The sequence below is a fragment of the Aegilops tauschii genome, chromosome 5, assembly GCF_002575655.3.
Source record: "Aegilops tauschii subsp. strangulata cultivar AL8/78 chromosome 5, Aet v6.0, whole genome shotgun sequence".
NCBI classification, from domain to species: domain Eukaryota; kingdom Viridiplantae; phylum Streptophyta; class Magnoliopsida; order Poales; family Poaceae; genus Aegilops; species Aegilops tauschii.
In genome coordinates this window covers 328454907-328470683 of record NC_053039.3, presented here as the reverse complement: position 1 = coordinate 328470683, position 15777 = coordinate 328454907, and the positions used below count along the sequence as shown (strand labels likewise).

The 15777-nt window shown below is 47.7% G+C and overlaps 1 protein-coding gene across 1 annotated transcript; it reads left to right on the top strand.

Annotated features, from left to right (window-relative positions):
- The first annotated feature begins 5735 nt into the window (after positions 1–5735).
- On the top strand, positions 5736–6404 carry LOC141022826 (uncharacterized). Its single transcript, XM_073499096.1, has 2 exons — positions 5736–6019; positions 6155–6404. Exons 1-2 carry the CDS (start codon positions 5736–5738, stop codon positions 6402–6404), a joined length of 534 nt encoding a protein of 177 aa, XP_073355197.1.
- Positions 6405–15777: the final 9373 nt, after the last annotated feature.

Genomic DNA, 15777 nt, shown 5'->3' with positions numbered 1-15777 from the left:
AGGAAGGTTTTCATACAACACCCACGGTTCAATATTGAACTGTTCCTGGAGAGGACGAAGGACGGACGGTCAATCATCCACAGGATTGGCCTAAAGTTGCAAAGACCATGAACATGAATGAAGGCTCAATATTCGCCTTCCGCTTCAGCAGTTTTCCAGATGAGATGCATCTGTCTATATACCGTCTATGATGCTAGTTTTGAAAGGTTATAGATGTTGCATGTGAAACTTGGTGCTCATGCAGTTGTGTAATGGGGTAGCTGAGTGCTGAAGCTATATGATGTTGTACTCTGATGTATTTCAATTATGAAAATGAAATATATTGTGTGCTTAATATGAAATGTCAATTAGATTAATAAATGGATTATTAATAATAGGATAATTAGCTTGCTAATTGGGGTTTTTATATTGCAAACGGTTATTGAGAAAACACTGTGAGTGATGACCTGAGGTAACACACACCGTTTCTAGGAATAAACCGTGTTGGATTAATGAATAATCACACACGACATCCTCTTGAAAACTGTTTGTGATGGACACCCTTTGCCACACAGTTTCTTCTACGCACCGTGTGTGATGCATTCAATAACACAAACGATAAAATTGTTAATACCGTGTGCAATGGAAACACTGTCACAAATGATTTAACGGGGAAAATTGTGTGTGATGTACCTGCGAACAGAAACGTTTTCCTTGGAGCAACTGTGTGGGATGTATATACGAACGGAAACGTTTATCGGAGACTGACTGTGTGGGATGTACTTACGACCGGAAATGATTTCGCCTGTATAATTGTATTTTTTAGCACTACTGTACTTATAACTGTATTTGATCGCTCGCCGGTCGCACACGACCTCATTTTGCCGAGCGTGTGTGCCAGGAGGGCATATCCCCGACGGTTTATGGGTCATGTGGGAAGGACCCCCCTATCGCCCACATCCACTAGGCGATGGTTCCAAATGTCTTCGCGGAAAGGGGTAAAAAACCGTTTGTATAGCACCTCGCTGTACTAGTGATGCTTCGACTCGCACTTCTAAAAAACCTTGCGCTTGTGGTGGTTGATCTGTCGGAGGTCCTACTGCACAACATCATCCACTCCAACTGCCTTGCCCTGGAGCGCTTGCTGCTTGTTTTTGGAATAGAAATTTGTACCCGTTGTCTCAAAATAAAGTCGCCCCACCTTGTAAGCATGGGAATTTGTTTTTTTGGACATGATCTCATCATCAAAGACGCCCCTTCACTTCAAAGGTTGCTCCTTGATTCTACTATAGTACCTTCACAAATAACTGTAGTCTCTGGGCCTAAACTGGAGACCCTCGGTGCAATTCATGATCCTTTTAGATGGTTCAAGATGGTGTTTGGCTCCACACCTATTGAGGTACTATATATTAGTCACGTAAACTTTTGTAATCTGCTTTTTTGATTTATGCGCATAAGTTAAGTATCATCTTGGAGTACACTTTTGGTACTAATATTACGTTCTATGCTCAACGAAGAGCTTGTCCATCCTATCAGTGGTGGTGGATTTTGTCAAGACCTTACATATCAGTATGTGGTGTTTTGATCTGAACACGCTTATTGGCTTGCTGCAATGCTTTCCATGTTTGGAGAATTTGTATATAAAGGTGATGATTTCACGCACATTGAAAGCCCATATATAATGTACTATAATTAATCGTTCAGCTATCACTCTTTCAACATAATCTTTTTTCGACATTAAATGTTTTCAATCTTGATCTCTATTTAGGCACTAACACATGGAGAAAAAGGTATAACCAATTGATGGTTCAAGAAGCACCGGGATTTTCTCAGATCTCATGACAATTGCAAACACTAGCTTTGTCACATTCTTCATGTTGAATGCGAGGGCACTATTGTCCGTGAGGATTAAGTTTTTCGAAAAGAAATTTCTCACGGCTGCAAGTGTTGAACAACATAAAAAGAAGTTTCAGGTGGACCTAAGGGCTTCTGATCGTGCTCGGCTTCTATTTACAATAGCTTGTCCACATTTACGAGTATAATTTATGGCCCGGGATCTTGATTTTATGGATCAGACCGATCCATTTGATTGTGACTACCGAAAACTTTGGTTGAGTTAGATGTGATTGTCCTATTCAATTTGGATTTTGTCTAAACCTGATGAGAAATTAATCCTCGTGCTTTTGTACTGTTGTTGTAAGCTGGAGTTAGATATTGTTGCCCTTTTCAACTTGGCTTTGACCCATATTTCTTTCATACCGGGCCAATGGCTTGCCATTTCTTTAATTAATGCATAATTATTATAAGCATTCACAACATAGGTAAATAACATCACTCTCGTGGATCCTTGAGATCTTCATTCATTACAGAACCCACAAGTTCTTAGCGCCCACCAGCACCCACAAACTTATTTTCAGCTAGCACAATAAATGGGCTGTAATTCTTAATAAGAAAAGCTGCATGGTAGTGACAGATTTGGATTTCTCATTTGGATCCATGAGGAAAAAGCCTATCCAAGGTGGTGCCGACTCGACAGTAAACATTGAGAAACCTGGTTTTAAAATTATTGTAAATCCAAAACTCGCCTCAAAATCATGAAACTTGGCATGGTGTTATTGTTGGAAATATGCCCTAGAGGCAATAATAAAATGGTGTTATTGTTGGAAATATGCCCCAGGGGCCCTATATATAGAGGGGGGAGGGAGGGCAGCAGCACCCAAGCCCCTGGCGCCTCCCTCTCCCTCTTGTGACACCTCTCCCTCTCGCTGAGATTGGCGAAGCCCTGCCGAGATCCCCGCTACTTCCACCACCACGCCGTCGTGCTGCTGGATCTCCATCAACCTCTCCTTCCCCCTTGCTGGATCAAGAAGGAGGAGACGTTTTCCCCAACCGTACGTGTGTTGAACGCGGAGGTGCCGTCCGTTCGGCGCTCCATCAACCCCGTTCACTTGAACGCTTCCGCTCGCGATCTACAAGGGTATGTAGATGCACTCTTTTCCCTCTCGTTGCTAGAAGACTCCATAGATTGTTCTTGGTGATGCGTAGAAATTTTTTAATTTCTGCTACGATCCCCAACAGTTATGACATGGCACCAACATGTTGTGGTAAAAAATTAGTCCAATTTGGGACAAGTTTTGGTATAACTTCTTAAAAACCGGAGCTTCACTCAAAAAGGCTCATGGTTCCGAGAGGGAACTTGTCACCTATGTGTGCGAAACGACATACGCTGTCTTTTGCTGCCTTGATTTATTTTACAAAGGCAACATGCAACTATAGGAGCGTCATCCTAAAAATATGAAATTATTCAGGGTTCGTTTTGCCTTTTTATACATTATTTGAGTTTTCTAGGCATTTTGGAACATACTTTGGTGTGTGCAAAAGTCGTCTGTACTAGCCACCTATGTAATTGGATGTTAAATTTGTTTATGGAATCAAGTTCTTATAAGTTATAAGTACATATGTTGTTGTTCTGTGTGTAATGACATCGCACACGGACCATACTAGGGAACCCGTCGGTGATGATTTCATCAATTGCTGACAATTGCATACCAGCAAGCATTTGCCCACAACACACACGGCTTATTAGCAGCAATCGTCTGTATTATTATCGGTCTTCGCACACATTTCTGATTACAGACCTGTTTGCTGCGTATCACACACATCTTGTTAAATTGAACTGTTTTTGTTCTCTTGGCTCAAAGCAAATAGTTCATCCGAGTGAACCGTATGTCGTATATCGCACACACCTTGATATGGCTGACCGTTTCTTTTGTGTTTCCTAATCGCAAACAGTTCATCCGAGTGAACTGTATGCCGTATATCGCACATGCCTTCATCTGGCTTCCCGTTTCTGTTGTTTTGCCTCATCGCAAACAGTTCATTGAACTGAACCGTATACCTAGCATCGCACACGCAACTAAAATCTGAACCGTGTTTGATGTATCCGCCATCACAAATGTTTTGCACCTTTTTGACAGTTTTTTACATCACCGTTTGTGATTAATGCATCGCACATAGTATCGTCGAAGGGTCTCTGATTGTAGTGCCGCGTTAGCAGCATCCTGCAGTAGTGCACCCACATATCAAATTATCAAAGTAACAAACGTGAATCATATGAGCATGATGAAAACTAACATGACAATAATTCCCATTTGTCATGAGGAGCGCTTTGCTTCATATAAGTGTTCGTCCGGGCTTATCCTTTGCTACAAAAAGGATTGGGCCACCTTGCTGCACCTTTGTTACTTGTTACCCGTTACAAATTATCTTCTCACAAAATTATTTGTTACTGATAATTTTAGTGCTTGCAGAGAATACCTTGCTGAAAACCGCTTGTCATTGCCTTCTGCTACTCGTAGGGTTCGACACTCTTACTTATCGAAAGGAATACGATAGATCCCCTATACTTATGGGTCATCAGGCGTGTACTTCACTGCCAAGAAGCTGAGAGAGTACTTCCAAGAGCATGTCATCATCGTGGTGAGCACGCCCCCATCGGCGAGATCATGGGCTGCTGGGACGCCTCCGGCCGGGTGGCCAAGTGGGCCATTGAGCTAGCCGACCACACTATCCTCTACGAGCCCCGCACCACCATCAAGTCCCAGGCGCTGGCCGACTTCCTCGTTGACTGGACAGAGACCCAGTATCTGCCGCCGCCACCCGACTCGACGCACTGGTGCATGCACTTCGACGGCTCCAAGATGCGATCCAGCTTGGGAGCCGGCATTGCATTGTCTTCCCCGAAGGGCGACCCACTGCGGTACGCGCTGCAGATCCACTTCGTCGCCTCCAACAACGTTGCCGAGTCGAAGCCCTCGTGCACGGCCTTTGGGTGCCCAAAGAGATCGGCATCCATCCCATCCTCTGCTACGGCGACTCGGATCTGGTGGTGCAACATGCCTCTAGAGATTGGGATGCCCGACATGCCAACATGGCTAGCTACAGCTTCTTGGTCTAGCAGCTTCTGGCAACTTCGACAGCTGTGAGTTCCTCCACGTGCTGCACATGGAGAACGAGGCTGCTGACACCTTGGCCAAGATAGGCTTCACCCGGCAAGCCATCCCACCTGGTGTCTCCCTCGAGCACTTGCGAGAGCCGTCCATCAAGCCGTCTCCGGACTCTGAGTCCATCTTCGTCCCAAACTACCCCGCGGTGCCCCAACCCAAACCTGAAGACCCCGGCCCAGTCTCGGGGGCTGTCGGCTCCAGCCCGGTGGCTGCCGGCTCCAACTCAGGGGTTGCCGGCTCCGGCTCGGGGGCTGTTGCCCTGGTCCCGGGGGCTGCCGACTCCGGCGTGGAGGCTGCCGCCCCAGACCCCGTCCAAGTGCCCGTCTTCACTATGGTGACGGCTCCGTCTTGGGCCTAGCCAATCCTTGCTTTCCTGGAAAGCGAAGCGCTTCCCATGGACAAGACCGAGGCCCGGCAAATGCAGCACCAGGGTCCACCTACAGAGTCATCGACAATGAGCTCATCAAGTGCAGCGCGACGGGTGTTTTCCAATGCTGTGTTGAGCAAGACAAGGGCATAAAGATCCTCCCCGACATCCACCAGGACGAGTGCGGGCACCACGTCGCCTCGAGGTCGCTAGTGGCCAAAGCCTTCCACAACGGTTTGAACTAGCCCATGACCCTCAAAGACGCCAAGTCACTCATCCTCAAGTGTGAGGGCTGCCAATGCTTCAGCAAGCGCAGCCACCAACCAGTTTCAGCCCTCCAAACCACCCCGATCACCTAGCCCTTTGCCGTCTGGGGGCTCTACATGGTGGGGCCCTTCAACACCACCCGAGGCGGCATGCCACACTTGTTGGAGGGCGTCAACAAGTTCACCAAGTGGATCAAGGCACGGCCGATCAAGAAACTGGACGGGCCGATGACCGTTCGGTTCATCAAAGACATCACGGTTCGCTACGGCATATTGCATGACATCATCACGGACTATGGCACCAACTTCGCCAAGGGCGTGCTGGTGCAACACTGCTCGGTATCCGGCATCCGGCTCAACTTGGCCTCCGTCGCTCACCCCCAATCCAACGGCCAGGTCAAGCGGGCAAACGGCCTAATCCTAGCCGGCATTAAGCCACGACTCATCGAGCCCCTCACCCACTCACCCGGAAGCTAGCTCGACGAGCTGTCGGCCGTCCTCTGGAGTCTCTAGACAACACTGAATCATTCAACCAGGTTCACCCCATTCTTCCTTGTATACGGAGCCGAAGCAATCATCCCGACCGACATCGAGTTCAACTCGCCCCGAGTCACCATGTACACGGAAGCCGAAGCCAAGGAAGCCTGCGAAGATGATGTGGATCTGCTCAAGGAGGTGCGCCTATCAGCCCTCAGCCAATCAGCCATCTACCAGCAAAGCCTACGACACTACCACGGCAAGAAGATCAAGCCCCTCGCATTCCGCGAGGGCGACCTCGTACTTTGACTCGTCTAGCAGTAAGCCGACCAACACAAACTACCCTCCCCTTCGGAGGGCCCCTTCATCGTCAGCAAAGCCCTATGTGATGACAATGCCTACTACCTCATCGACGCACGCAAGTGGAACAAACGCAAGAGAGGCACAGCCGGCGAAGAGATAAGCCGGCCATGGAATGCAGAGCTCCTCCGCCCGTTTTACAGTTAGCCGTATGCACGTATGTATCGCTACCTTTTTGAAGTTTAATGAAAGCAGTAGGACCCTGAACGACACTCGGGGCCTACCTTTTCTATCAAATACCATGTCCCGCACACCTTTGCAATTTTTCATTCTCCTGCCGGGTCGGTTCATCTGGCTCGGGGGCTCGTCGACGACCGCACCCGTCATCCCCCTTAGCCAATTTCGGCGTGTCCGAGTCGCCAAGGCCCTCCCCTTCGCCCTAAGCCACAGTTCGGCTCCGGCTGTTCGGCTGGCAAGTGCCAAGGGCCAAACGCGCCAGAACATAGAGACTTGCTAAGTTGGATCAGCTGGATCGTCCCATCCGGCACCACCGCACTAAGTTGCCACATGAAGAGGGGGCAAGCGAGAAAAAGCCTAAGAACAGAAAGCAAGGGCATGAACACCCACAAAATATTTACATCACAAAAGGCCCCTGGAGAGAGTTCATTATATTCCCCTACACCCCCAGTGGGTGGACCTGCTACTTAACAAAGTTCAAAACAAAAAGGATAGGTTGGCATCAAGTAGTAGCCGCGTCGGGTTGCGCGCTTGCCGGCTCCTCCGTGCTGGTCGCAGTCGCCGCACCGGCATCAGCCTGTGTCGGCTCCTCCGCGTTGGCCTCCGGGTCCGCCGAGACACCGGTGTCGTCCAGAGTGGCCTCGTTGTCCGCGTAGGCATCCATCTTGGCGGAGCTGCCGGCCGGATCATCGAGCGCCAGGCCAAAGTGGTCAGGCGAAAGCTCTCCGACGTCCTCCGATGTCGCTTGAACCTACGTCGGTATTTCCCCAAAGAGGAAGGGATGATGCAGCACAACGGCGGTAGGTATTTCCCTCAGATATGAAACCAAGGTTATCGAACCAGTAGGAGAACCAAGCAACACAACGTAAACAGCCCCTGCACACAGATAACAAATCCTCGCAACCCGACGTGTTAAAGGGGTTGTCAATCCCTTTCGGGGTACGGCGCCTCAAGTGGCAAACAGACGTGAGATAAATTTGTAGTAAATTGATAGATCGAGCGCCAAATAAAATAAATAAATAAAAATTACAGCAAGGTATTTTTGTATTTTTGGCTTAATAGATCTGAAAATAAATGCAAGGAAAAAGTTGATCGCAAAGGCAAATATATGAGAAAGATGACCCGGGGTCGTAAGTTTCACTAGTGGCTTCTCTCGAGAAAAATAGAAAACGGTGGGTAACAAATTACTGTTGGGCAATTGATAGAACTTCAAATAATTATGACGATATCCAGGCAATGATCATTATATAGGCATGACGTCCAACATTAGTAGACCGACTCCTGCCTACATCTACTACTATTACTCCACACATCGACCGCTATCCAGCATGCATCTAGTGGATTAAGTCATTGGAGAAACGGAGTAATGCAATAAGAACGATGACATGATGTAGACAAGATCTATCTATGTAGAGATAGACCCCATCATTTTATCCTCAGTAGCAATGATACATACGTGTCGTTTCCCTTTCTGTCACTGGGATCAAGCACCGTAAGATCGAACCCACTATAAAGCACCTCTTCCCATTGCAAGATAAATAGTCAAATTGGCCAAACAAAACCCAAATATCGGAGAAGAAATACGAGGCTATAAGCAATCATGCATATAAGAGATCAAAGAAACTCAAATAACTTTCATGGATATAAAAGATAGATCTGATCATAAACCCGAAGTTCATCGATCCTAACAAACACACCACAAAAGAGTTACATCATATGGTTCTCCAAGAGACCAATGTATTGAGAATCAAGTGAGAGAGAGAAAGCCATCTAGCTACTAACTACGGACCCGAAGGTCTACAAAGAACTACTCACGCATCATCGGAGAGGCACCAATGGAGGTGGTGAACCCCATCCGAGATGGTGTCTAGATTGGATCTGGTGGTTCTGGACTCTGCGGCGGCTGGATGAATATTTCGTCGACTCCCCTAGGGTTTCTGGAATATTGGGGTATTTATAGAGCAAAGAGGCGGTCCGGGGGGCACCCGAGGACCCTGGTGGGTTGTGCCCCCCTCGGGGCACCCCCCAGGTGTAGCCAGAACCCGTTGTGTTCCTTCTGGCCCATAAAAATTCTCCGTAAAGTTTCGGGGCATTTGGACTCCGTCTGGTATTGTTTTTCTGCGATGTAAAAAACATGGAAAAAACAGCAATTGGCACTTGGCACTATGTCAATAGGTTAGTACCAAAAAATGATATAAAATGACTATAAATGATTGTAAAACATCCAAGAATGATAATATAACAACATGGAACAATAAAAATTTATAGATACGTTGGAGACGTATCATCCTCCGTCCGCTCCAGGTTGAACTCGTCGTGCGCAGCGAACGAGGCAAGATAGTTGTTTCGCTCGGTGATCCGGCATGCCCGCTCCTCTAGGTGGCCCTCCGCGCCAGACCACTAGGACGCCAGATGCTCCAGACTTAGGTCTGGATACCATGACATGGAAAAGTGCAGGGCCACGTCTGTGCCGACGCGAGCTGCGGAGACTCGCCATGCATGGAGCCGTCCCACGCCGGCCTCCAGCCATCGTGCCAACCGCGTGATGATGTTAGGCGCCACCGCATCTAGCCAAAGGGCGGTTGTCATGCCCAACCTGGCCTTGAACAACCTCAACATCTGCTTGTTGAGGGTCTTCAGGCGAGCTTCAGCGGCAAGCACAAGCTCCGCGAAGGTCCAGGCGACGTGCGGGTTGAACGTGGCACCCGCATCCATCTGGGCGATCCGGTGGCGGTGCACGACCTCCTCTGCCATATCCTGCGTACCCAGGAAGGCCCCTGGTGCAAGAAGAAGGGAATCAGTCAGCCATGCAAAGGTTCGTCTGGCTCACAAACCAGTTGGGCGGTCGAAGAAACACTTACGGAGGAGGACTTCGGCCAAATGTTGCGCCTCACACAACATATCATTCCGCTATAGGTCCCACGCGCGGCCGCGTGCCTCAAGCGCCTTCTCGAGCTCGGCATGCCTCTTGACGGCCGTCTTTAGCCCGTCATCCTTCGTGGCAGCCGCCTTCTCGTGCTCATCCCTCAGCCGGACGAGCTCCGCCTGGTGGCCCTCCCTTGCCTTGGCAGGATCGGCCTTCAGCCGCTCCACCTCGGCCTGGAGCTGGTTGTTGTCGGCGATCGCTTGGTCAGGCAGCTGGCCGGCTTCGGCCAGCCAGGTTCGGAGGTCCGGCACCTCGACCGCGGTGGCTGCAGGGTAGAATGTCAAGTCAGATGCCGGAAGAAAGAAGAAAAATGACTTAAGATTCGACCCAACCGCTTCGCAGTTGGCCCGAATCTCGGGGGCTACAACTAGTGGGTGCGCTGGCGCGCCCCCATGAAGGCATGCAAGGTATATGATTGGCCAGGCAAAGCGCCTCCTCCTTGATGGCAAGATGCGCCATGATGGCGCGGTATTTCTCCAGCAACCAGTTATGCGTGTCGACTCGCAGGCCATCCAGATGCTGCAGGAGAGCAAGTGTCATCAGCAGTTAAAAGCGCACATAAGACCTGACTCGGGCCTCGGGGGCTACGCCTAGTGGGTGTGCTGGCGCGCCCCCACTGATCACCCGCAAACCAAGCCAAGTGAAGAAACCTTACCACCACGGCGTGCTCCAGCTTCCGCGTCCACTCTAGCTCGCTCTGGACAAAGGCCTGCAGACGGCTCTTGCGCCCGCAGAGCTGCTGGCGCACAACATCCATCGTCGCCTCCTCCAGAGCGCACGGCTCGACCACGGCATAGCCGATTCCCGCTCGGGGATGGCTGCATCCTGGTGGTAGGGCTGCTTCCCGGCGCTCGCTCCGGCATCCCCGTGGCCTGTGGCGGCATGACAACCAGGGCGCTGCCCTCCCCGACCGGCATCTCCGTGGCCAGGGTCGATCCTGACGTGCTGCCCGGCATCGCCTGCTGATAACCCACAAGTATAGGGGATCATTTGTAGCCTTCTTCGATAAATAAGAGTGCCGAACCCAACGAGGAGCTAAAGGTAGAACAAATATTCCCTCAAGTTCTATCGACCACCGATACAATCTACGCACACTTGACCTTTGCTTTACCTAAAACAAGTATGAAACTATTTTGTAGGTGTGATGCTAGAGCTACTTTGCAAGAATAAAACTAGGAGTACTTTGTGAGATAATAAAATTTAGTTGCTTAGTAGAAAGTTTTTTGTCAACAAGAAGGTTATTTGTCCCTAGGCAATCAATAACTAGACCGGTAATCATTCATGCAATTTTATATGAGGGAGAGGCATGAGCTAACATATTTTCTCTACTTGGATCATATGCGCTTATGATTGGAACTCTAGCAAGCATCCGCAACCACTAAATATCATTAGGATCGTGAAACCCAACCATAGCATTAAGTATCAAGTCCTCTTTACTCCCATGCGCAACAACCCACGTATCCGTGTTTAGGCTGTTGTCACCCCCGCAACCGACAATAAGCGAATCATGAACATATTGCAACACCCTACAGCGAGGACCCTCACGTTTGTACGAAACGGAGGGCACCATAGGACAACACCATAAATAAAATATACACTCATACCAACCAAGATCATGATTAGCCCATAGAACAAAATGAATCTACTCAATAACAATATATCATTGGGAAATAGTATATGGAGTTGAGCACCATGTTGTAGTAGAGATTACAGTGGGGAGAAGGGGTGTTACACCACTGCATATAAGGGGAGAAAATTGGTGTTGACGGTTGATGCGGCTTGAAGCTATGTCGGTATTTTCCCCAAAGAGGAAGGGATGATGCAGCACAACGGCGGTAGGTATTTCCCTCAGATATGAAACCAAGGTTATCAAACCAGTAGGAGAACCAAGCAACACAACGTAAACAGCATCTGCACACAAATAACAACTTCTCGCAACCCGACGTGTTAAGGGGGTTGCCAATCCCTTTCGGGTAGCGGCTCCCCAAGATGGGCAAGCGGACGTGAATAAAGTTGTAGTAGATTGATAGAATGAAGCCAAATAAAATAAATAAGAATAAAAAGCAGCAAGGTATTTTTGTATTTTTGGTTTAATAGATCTGAAAATAAAAGCAAAGGAAAATAGATCGCAACGGCAAATAATATGAGAAAGAGACCCGGGGCCGTAGGTTTCACTAGTGGCTTCTCTCGAGAAAAATAGCAAACGGTGGGTGAACAAATTACTGTTGGGCAATTGATAGAACTTCAAATAATCATGATGATATCCAGGCAATGATCATTATATAGGCATCACATCCAAGATTAGTAGACCGACTCCTGCCTGCATCTACTACTATTACTCCACACATCGACCGCTATCCAGCATGCATCTAGTGTATTAACTTCATGGAAAAATGGAGTAATGCAATAAGAACAATGACATGATGTAGACAAGATCTATCTATGTAGAGATAGACCCCATCGTTTTATCCTTAGTAGCAATGATACATACGTGTCGGTTCACCTTCTGTCACTGGGATCAAGCACCATAAGATCGAACCCACTACAAAGCACCTCTTCCCATTGCAAGATAAATAGATCAAGTTGGCCAAACAAAACCCAAATATCGGAGAAGAGATACGAGGCTATAAGTAATCATGCATAAAAGAGATCAAAGAAACTCAAATACTTTCATGGATATCAAAAGATAGATCTGATCATAAACTCAAAGTTCATCAATCCCAACAAACACACCACAAAAAGAGTTACATCATATGGATCTCCAAGAGACCATTGTATTGAGAATCCAGCGAGAGAGAGGAAGCCATCTAGCTACTAACTATGGACCCGAAGGTCTACAAAGAACTACTCACGCATCATCGGAGAGGCGCCAATGGAGGTGGTGAACCCCATCCGAGATGGTGTCTAGATTGGATCTGGTGGTTCTGGACTCTGCGACGGCTGGAATTGATTTTCGTCGACTCCCCTAGGTTTTCTGGAATATTGGGGTATTTATAGAGCAAAGAGGCGGTCCGGGGGGCACCCGAGGTGGGCACAACCCACCAGGGCGCGCTTGGGCCTCCTGGCGCGCCCTGGTGGGTTGTGCTCTCCTCGGAGCACCCCCAGGCGCAGCCTTGGCCCATTAGGTGTCTTCTGCTCCAAAAAAATCTCTGTAAAGTTTCGTTGCGTTTGGACTCCGTTTGGTATTGATTTTCTGCGATGTAAAAAACATGCAGAAAACAACAACTAGCACTTGGCACTATGTCAATAGGTTAGTACCAAAAATGATATAAAATGACTATAAAATGATTATAAAACATCCAAGATTGATAATATAACAACATGGAACAATAAAAAATTATAGATACGTTGGAGACGTATCAGCATCCCCAAGCTTAACTCCTACTTATCCTCGAGTAGGTAAGTGATAAAAACAGAATTTTTGATGTGGAATGTTGCCTATCATGTCATATCATATTTCTTTTCTTTGTAGCATGGACGTTTGTACTTTTATATTGTTCAAAGAAATAGTCTAGTTTTGACATGATAACTTAAATACTCAAGCATATCAACAAGAAACCATGTCTTTCAAAATATCAACGCTAAAATAAGCTATCCCTAGCCCATCATGCTCAATCATTGATCCATTCATGAAACACACTCGCATATTAGCTACACCCAATACTCATGTATGATCATATTGCCTCCTAGTTGGTGCTTTTATAAGAGAAGATGGAGACTCAAATTCAAAAATATAAAATGCATAAAGTAAAAGAAAGGCCCTTCGCTGAGGGAAGTAGGGATTTGTAGAGGTGCCAGAGCTCAAAGCGAAAAAATAGAGAGATAAAAACATTTTGGGAGGTGTGTCCTTCCCACCAACGAAAATGACTTAGAGTTCCCCACACTTCCCATGCTAGATATATCATAGGCAGTTCCGAAACAGAAAATAAAGTTTATTCCTTTTTCAACCATACTGTCAATTTCCATGGCTAGCCGTATCCACGGTTGCCTTCCCTACCAACACTTCCCAAGGAATTTATTATTTGACAACATAAAGTAAATTCATTTTTCATTTCGGGATTGGGCATCCCTAATACCTTTGCCTTACTCTCGTGCAATGACAAGTGAATAAACACTCATTGTGAGAATAACACATCTAGCATGGAAAATATTAGACACCCCTCACCGCTCGGCAAGAGAAATGAACACACAAAAGAGAAGTTTATTTTGAAAATTAGAGATGGCACATACAAATTTGCTTAGAACGGCAAAAGAATACCGCATACCGGTAGATATAGTGGACTCATGTGGCAAAACTAGTTTAAAGGCTTTTGGATGCACAAGTAGTGATCCTACACTACTACAGGATGCTGCTAACACGACACTACGATCAGAGACCCTTCGAGAAACTGTGTGCGATGCAATAATCGCAAACTGTGGTGTATGAAAACCGTCAAAAATGTATAAAACGTTTCGGATGACGGATGCATCAAACACGGTTCAGATTTTAGTTGCGTGTGCGATGAAGGGCATATTGTTCAGTTCAATTAACTATTTGCAATGAGGAGGAACAAAAGAAGTTGGTAGCCAGATGAAGGCATGTGCGATACACAGCGTACGGTTCACTCGGATTTGTTTGTGATTAGGCAACACAAAAGAAACGGGCAGCCAGATGAAGGTGTGTGCGATATACAGCATACGGTTCACTTGGACGAACTGTTTGTGATTAGGCAACACAAAAGAAACAGTCAGCCAGATCAAGGTGTGTGCAATATACGCATGCGGTTCACTCGGCCCTTGTCGTCAGAGTGTGACCTCTATGGCAACCGTTCGCTCCCCAGGCGCCTCTTCGTGTACCGTGGCAACCGTCCACCGCCTCTTTGCCTTGCCCTATCGATTTGGAACTGCTGTCGCACGCTCTTCCTCCGTCCATTTGCCTTCACCCTTCCTTCTGCCATGTTTGATCATCTTCTCCATGGAGGGAACAGGCCGGAAACGACCCCGTTATTCTTGCCCCGATCTGAAAGATGACGTGGTGGAGGAACTCATTGATCGGTGCGACGTCATCACCTCGGATAGCATGGCAGGTTCGTTCAAGACCATTCTCGACTCAACTAATAACATCATTACAAGGAACCCAAGGGTCCAGGAGCGGTTTGATCTCCCCTATCTTCTTCGCCGTGACCCTGCTGACTGGCGTGGGGACGAGGGAAGCCTCGCCTTGTGGAAGTTGATGCCACTTGATAATGATACGTATGATGTTAAGATGCCATCGCTTGAGGGCAAGGCTTGGGCAGGCGCAAATGGAGATTGGGTTGTTTATATTGGGTACAACTGCGAGTGGGAACTTGTGAACACTACAAAAAATATACACTCCCGTGATGATACGTGTTTGTCACAGTAGGTCGCGTTTTTTGTCATGCATGTACATCCATGACAAATTTATGACAGAATCAAGATAGTCATACCTGTGCTGTCGTAGAAGTGTTCCATGACATTACCAAAATTATCATCACGGAAGTGTCCACTTCCATGATGATAAATCGCGCGTCACAGAAGTGCTTTCGTCAAGGGTGACCGACACGTGGCATCCACCGTAACGGAACGCCGTTAAGCTATCAGGTCGGGTTTTGGATCCGATAACCCGTTAACAGCCCCGACCAATGGGGATTTTCCACGTGTAAAATCATCATTGGCTGGAGGAAACACGTGTCGGCTCATCGTTGGGACAGATGTCATCCACTCATTGGACAGAAGGCGCCTATGATACGTCGACACATGGCACGACCCAATAGAGGCCCATTCCTGTGAAAAGGCTGGCCCGTTTGACTTGGTCAAAAGGTGGCGGGCCGGCCCATGGAAAGCCTGTTAACGGCCTATCCGCATATAGCCCATTTACAGCCCGCTAACCCAAGGCCCGTTACGCCCTATCCGAATTAGGCCCAGTAGCGTCATCTGGGCCATCCAATATGATTCCAGCCCGTTTTCACTTCTGGCCCATGTATGGCCCATGACGTCTTTCGGCCCATATGAGGCCCTATGTAACTCTTGGCCTATTAACGGCCCGTGGTGAAACTGGCCCGTAATGAACAGTGTATCACTTTACACCCATTAACGGCCCGTGGTGAAACTGGCCCGTAATGAAGAGCGTATCACTTTATACCCATTAACGGCCCGTTATTCCGTTGGGCCGTTTCCAGCCCATGTTATCTTTCGGCCTTCTCAGAGCCCATTTATTCT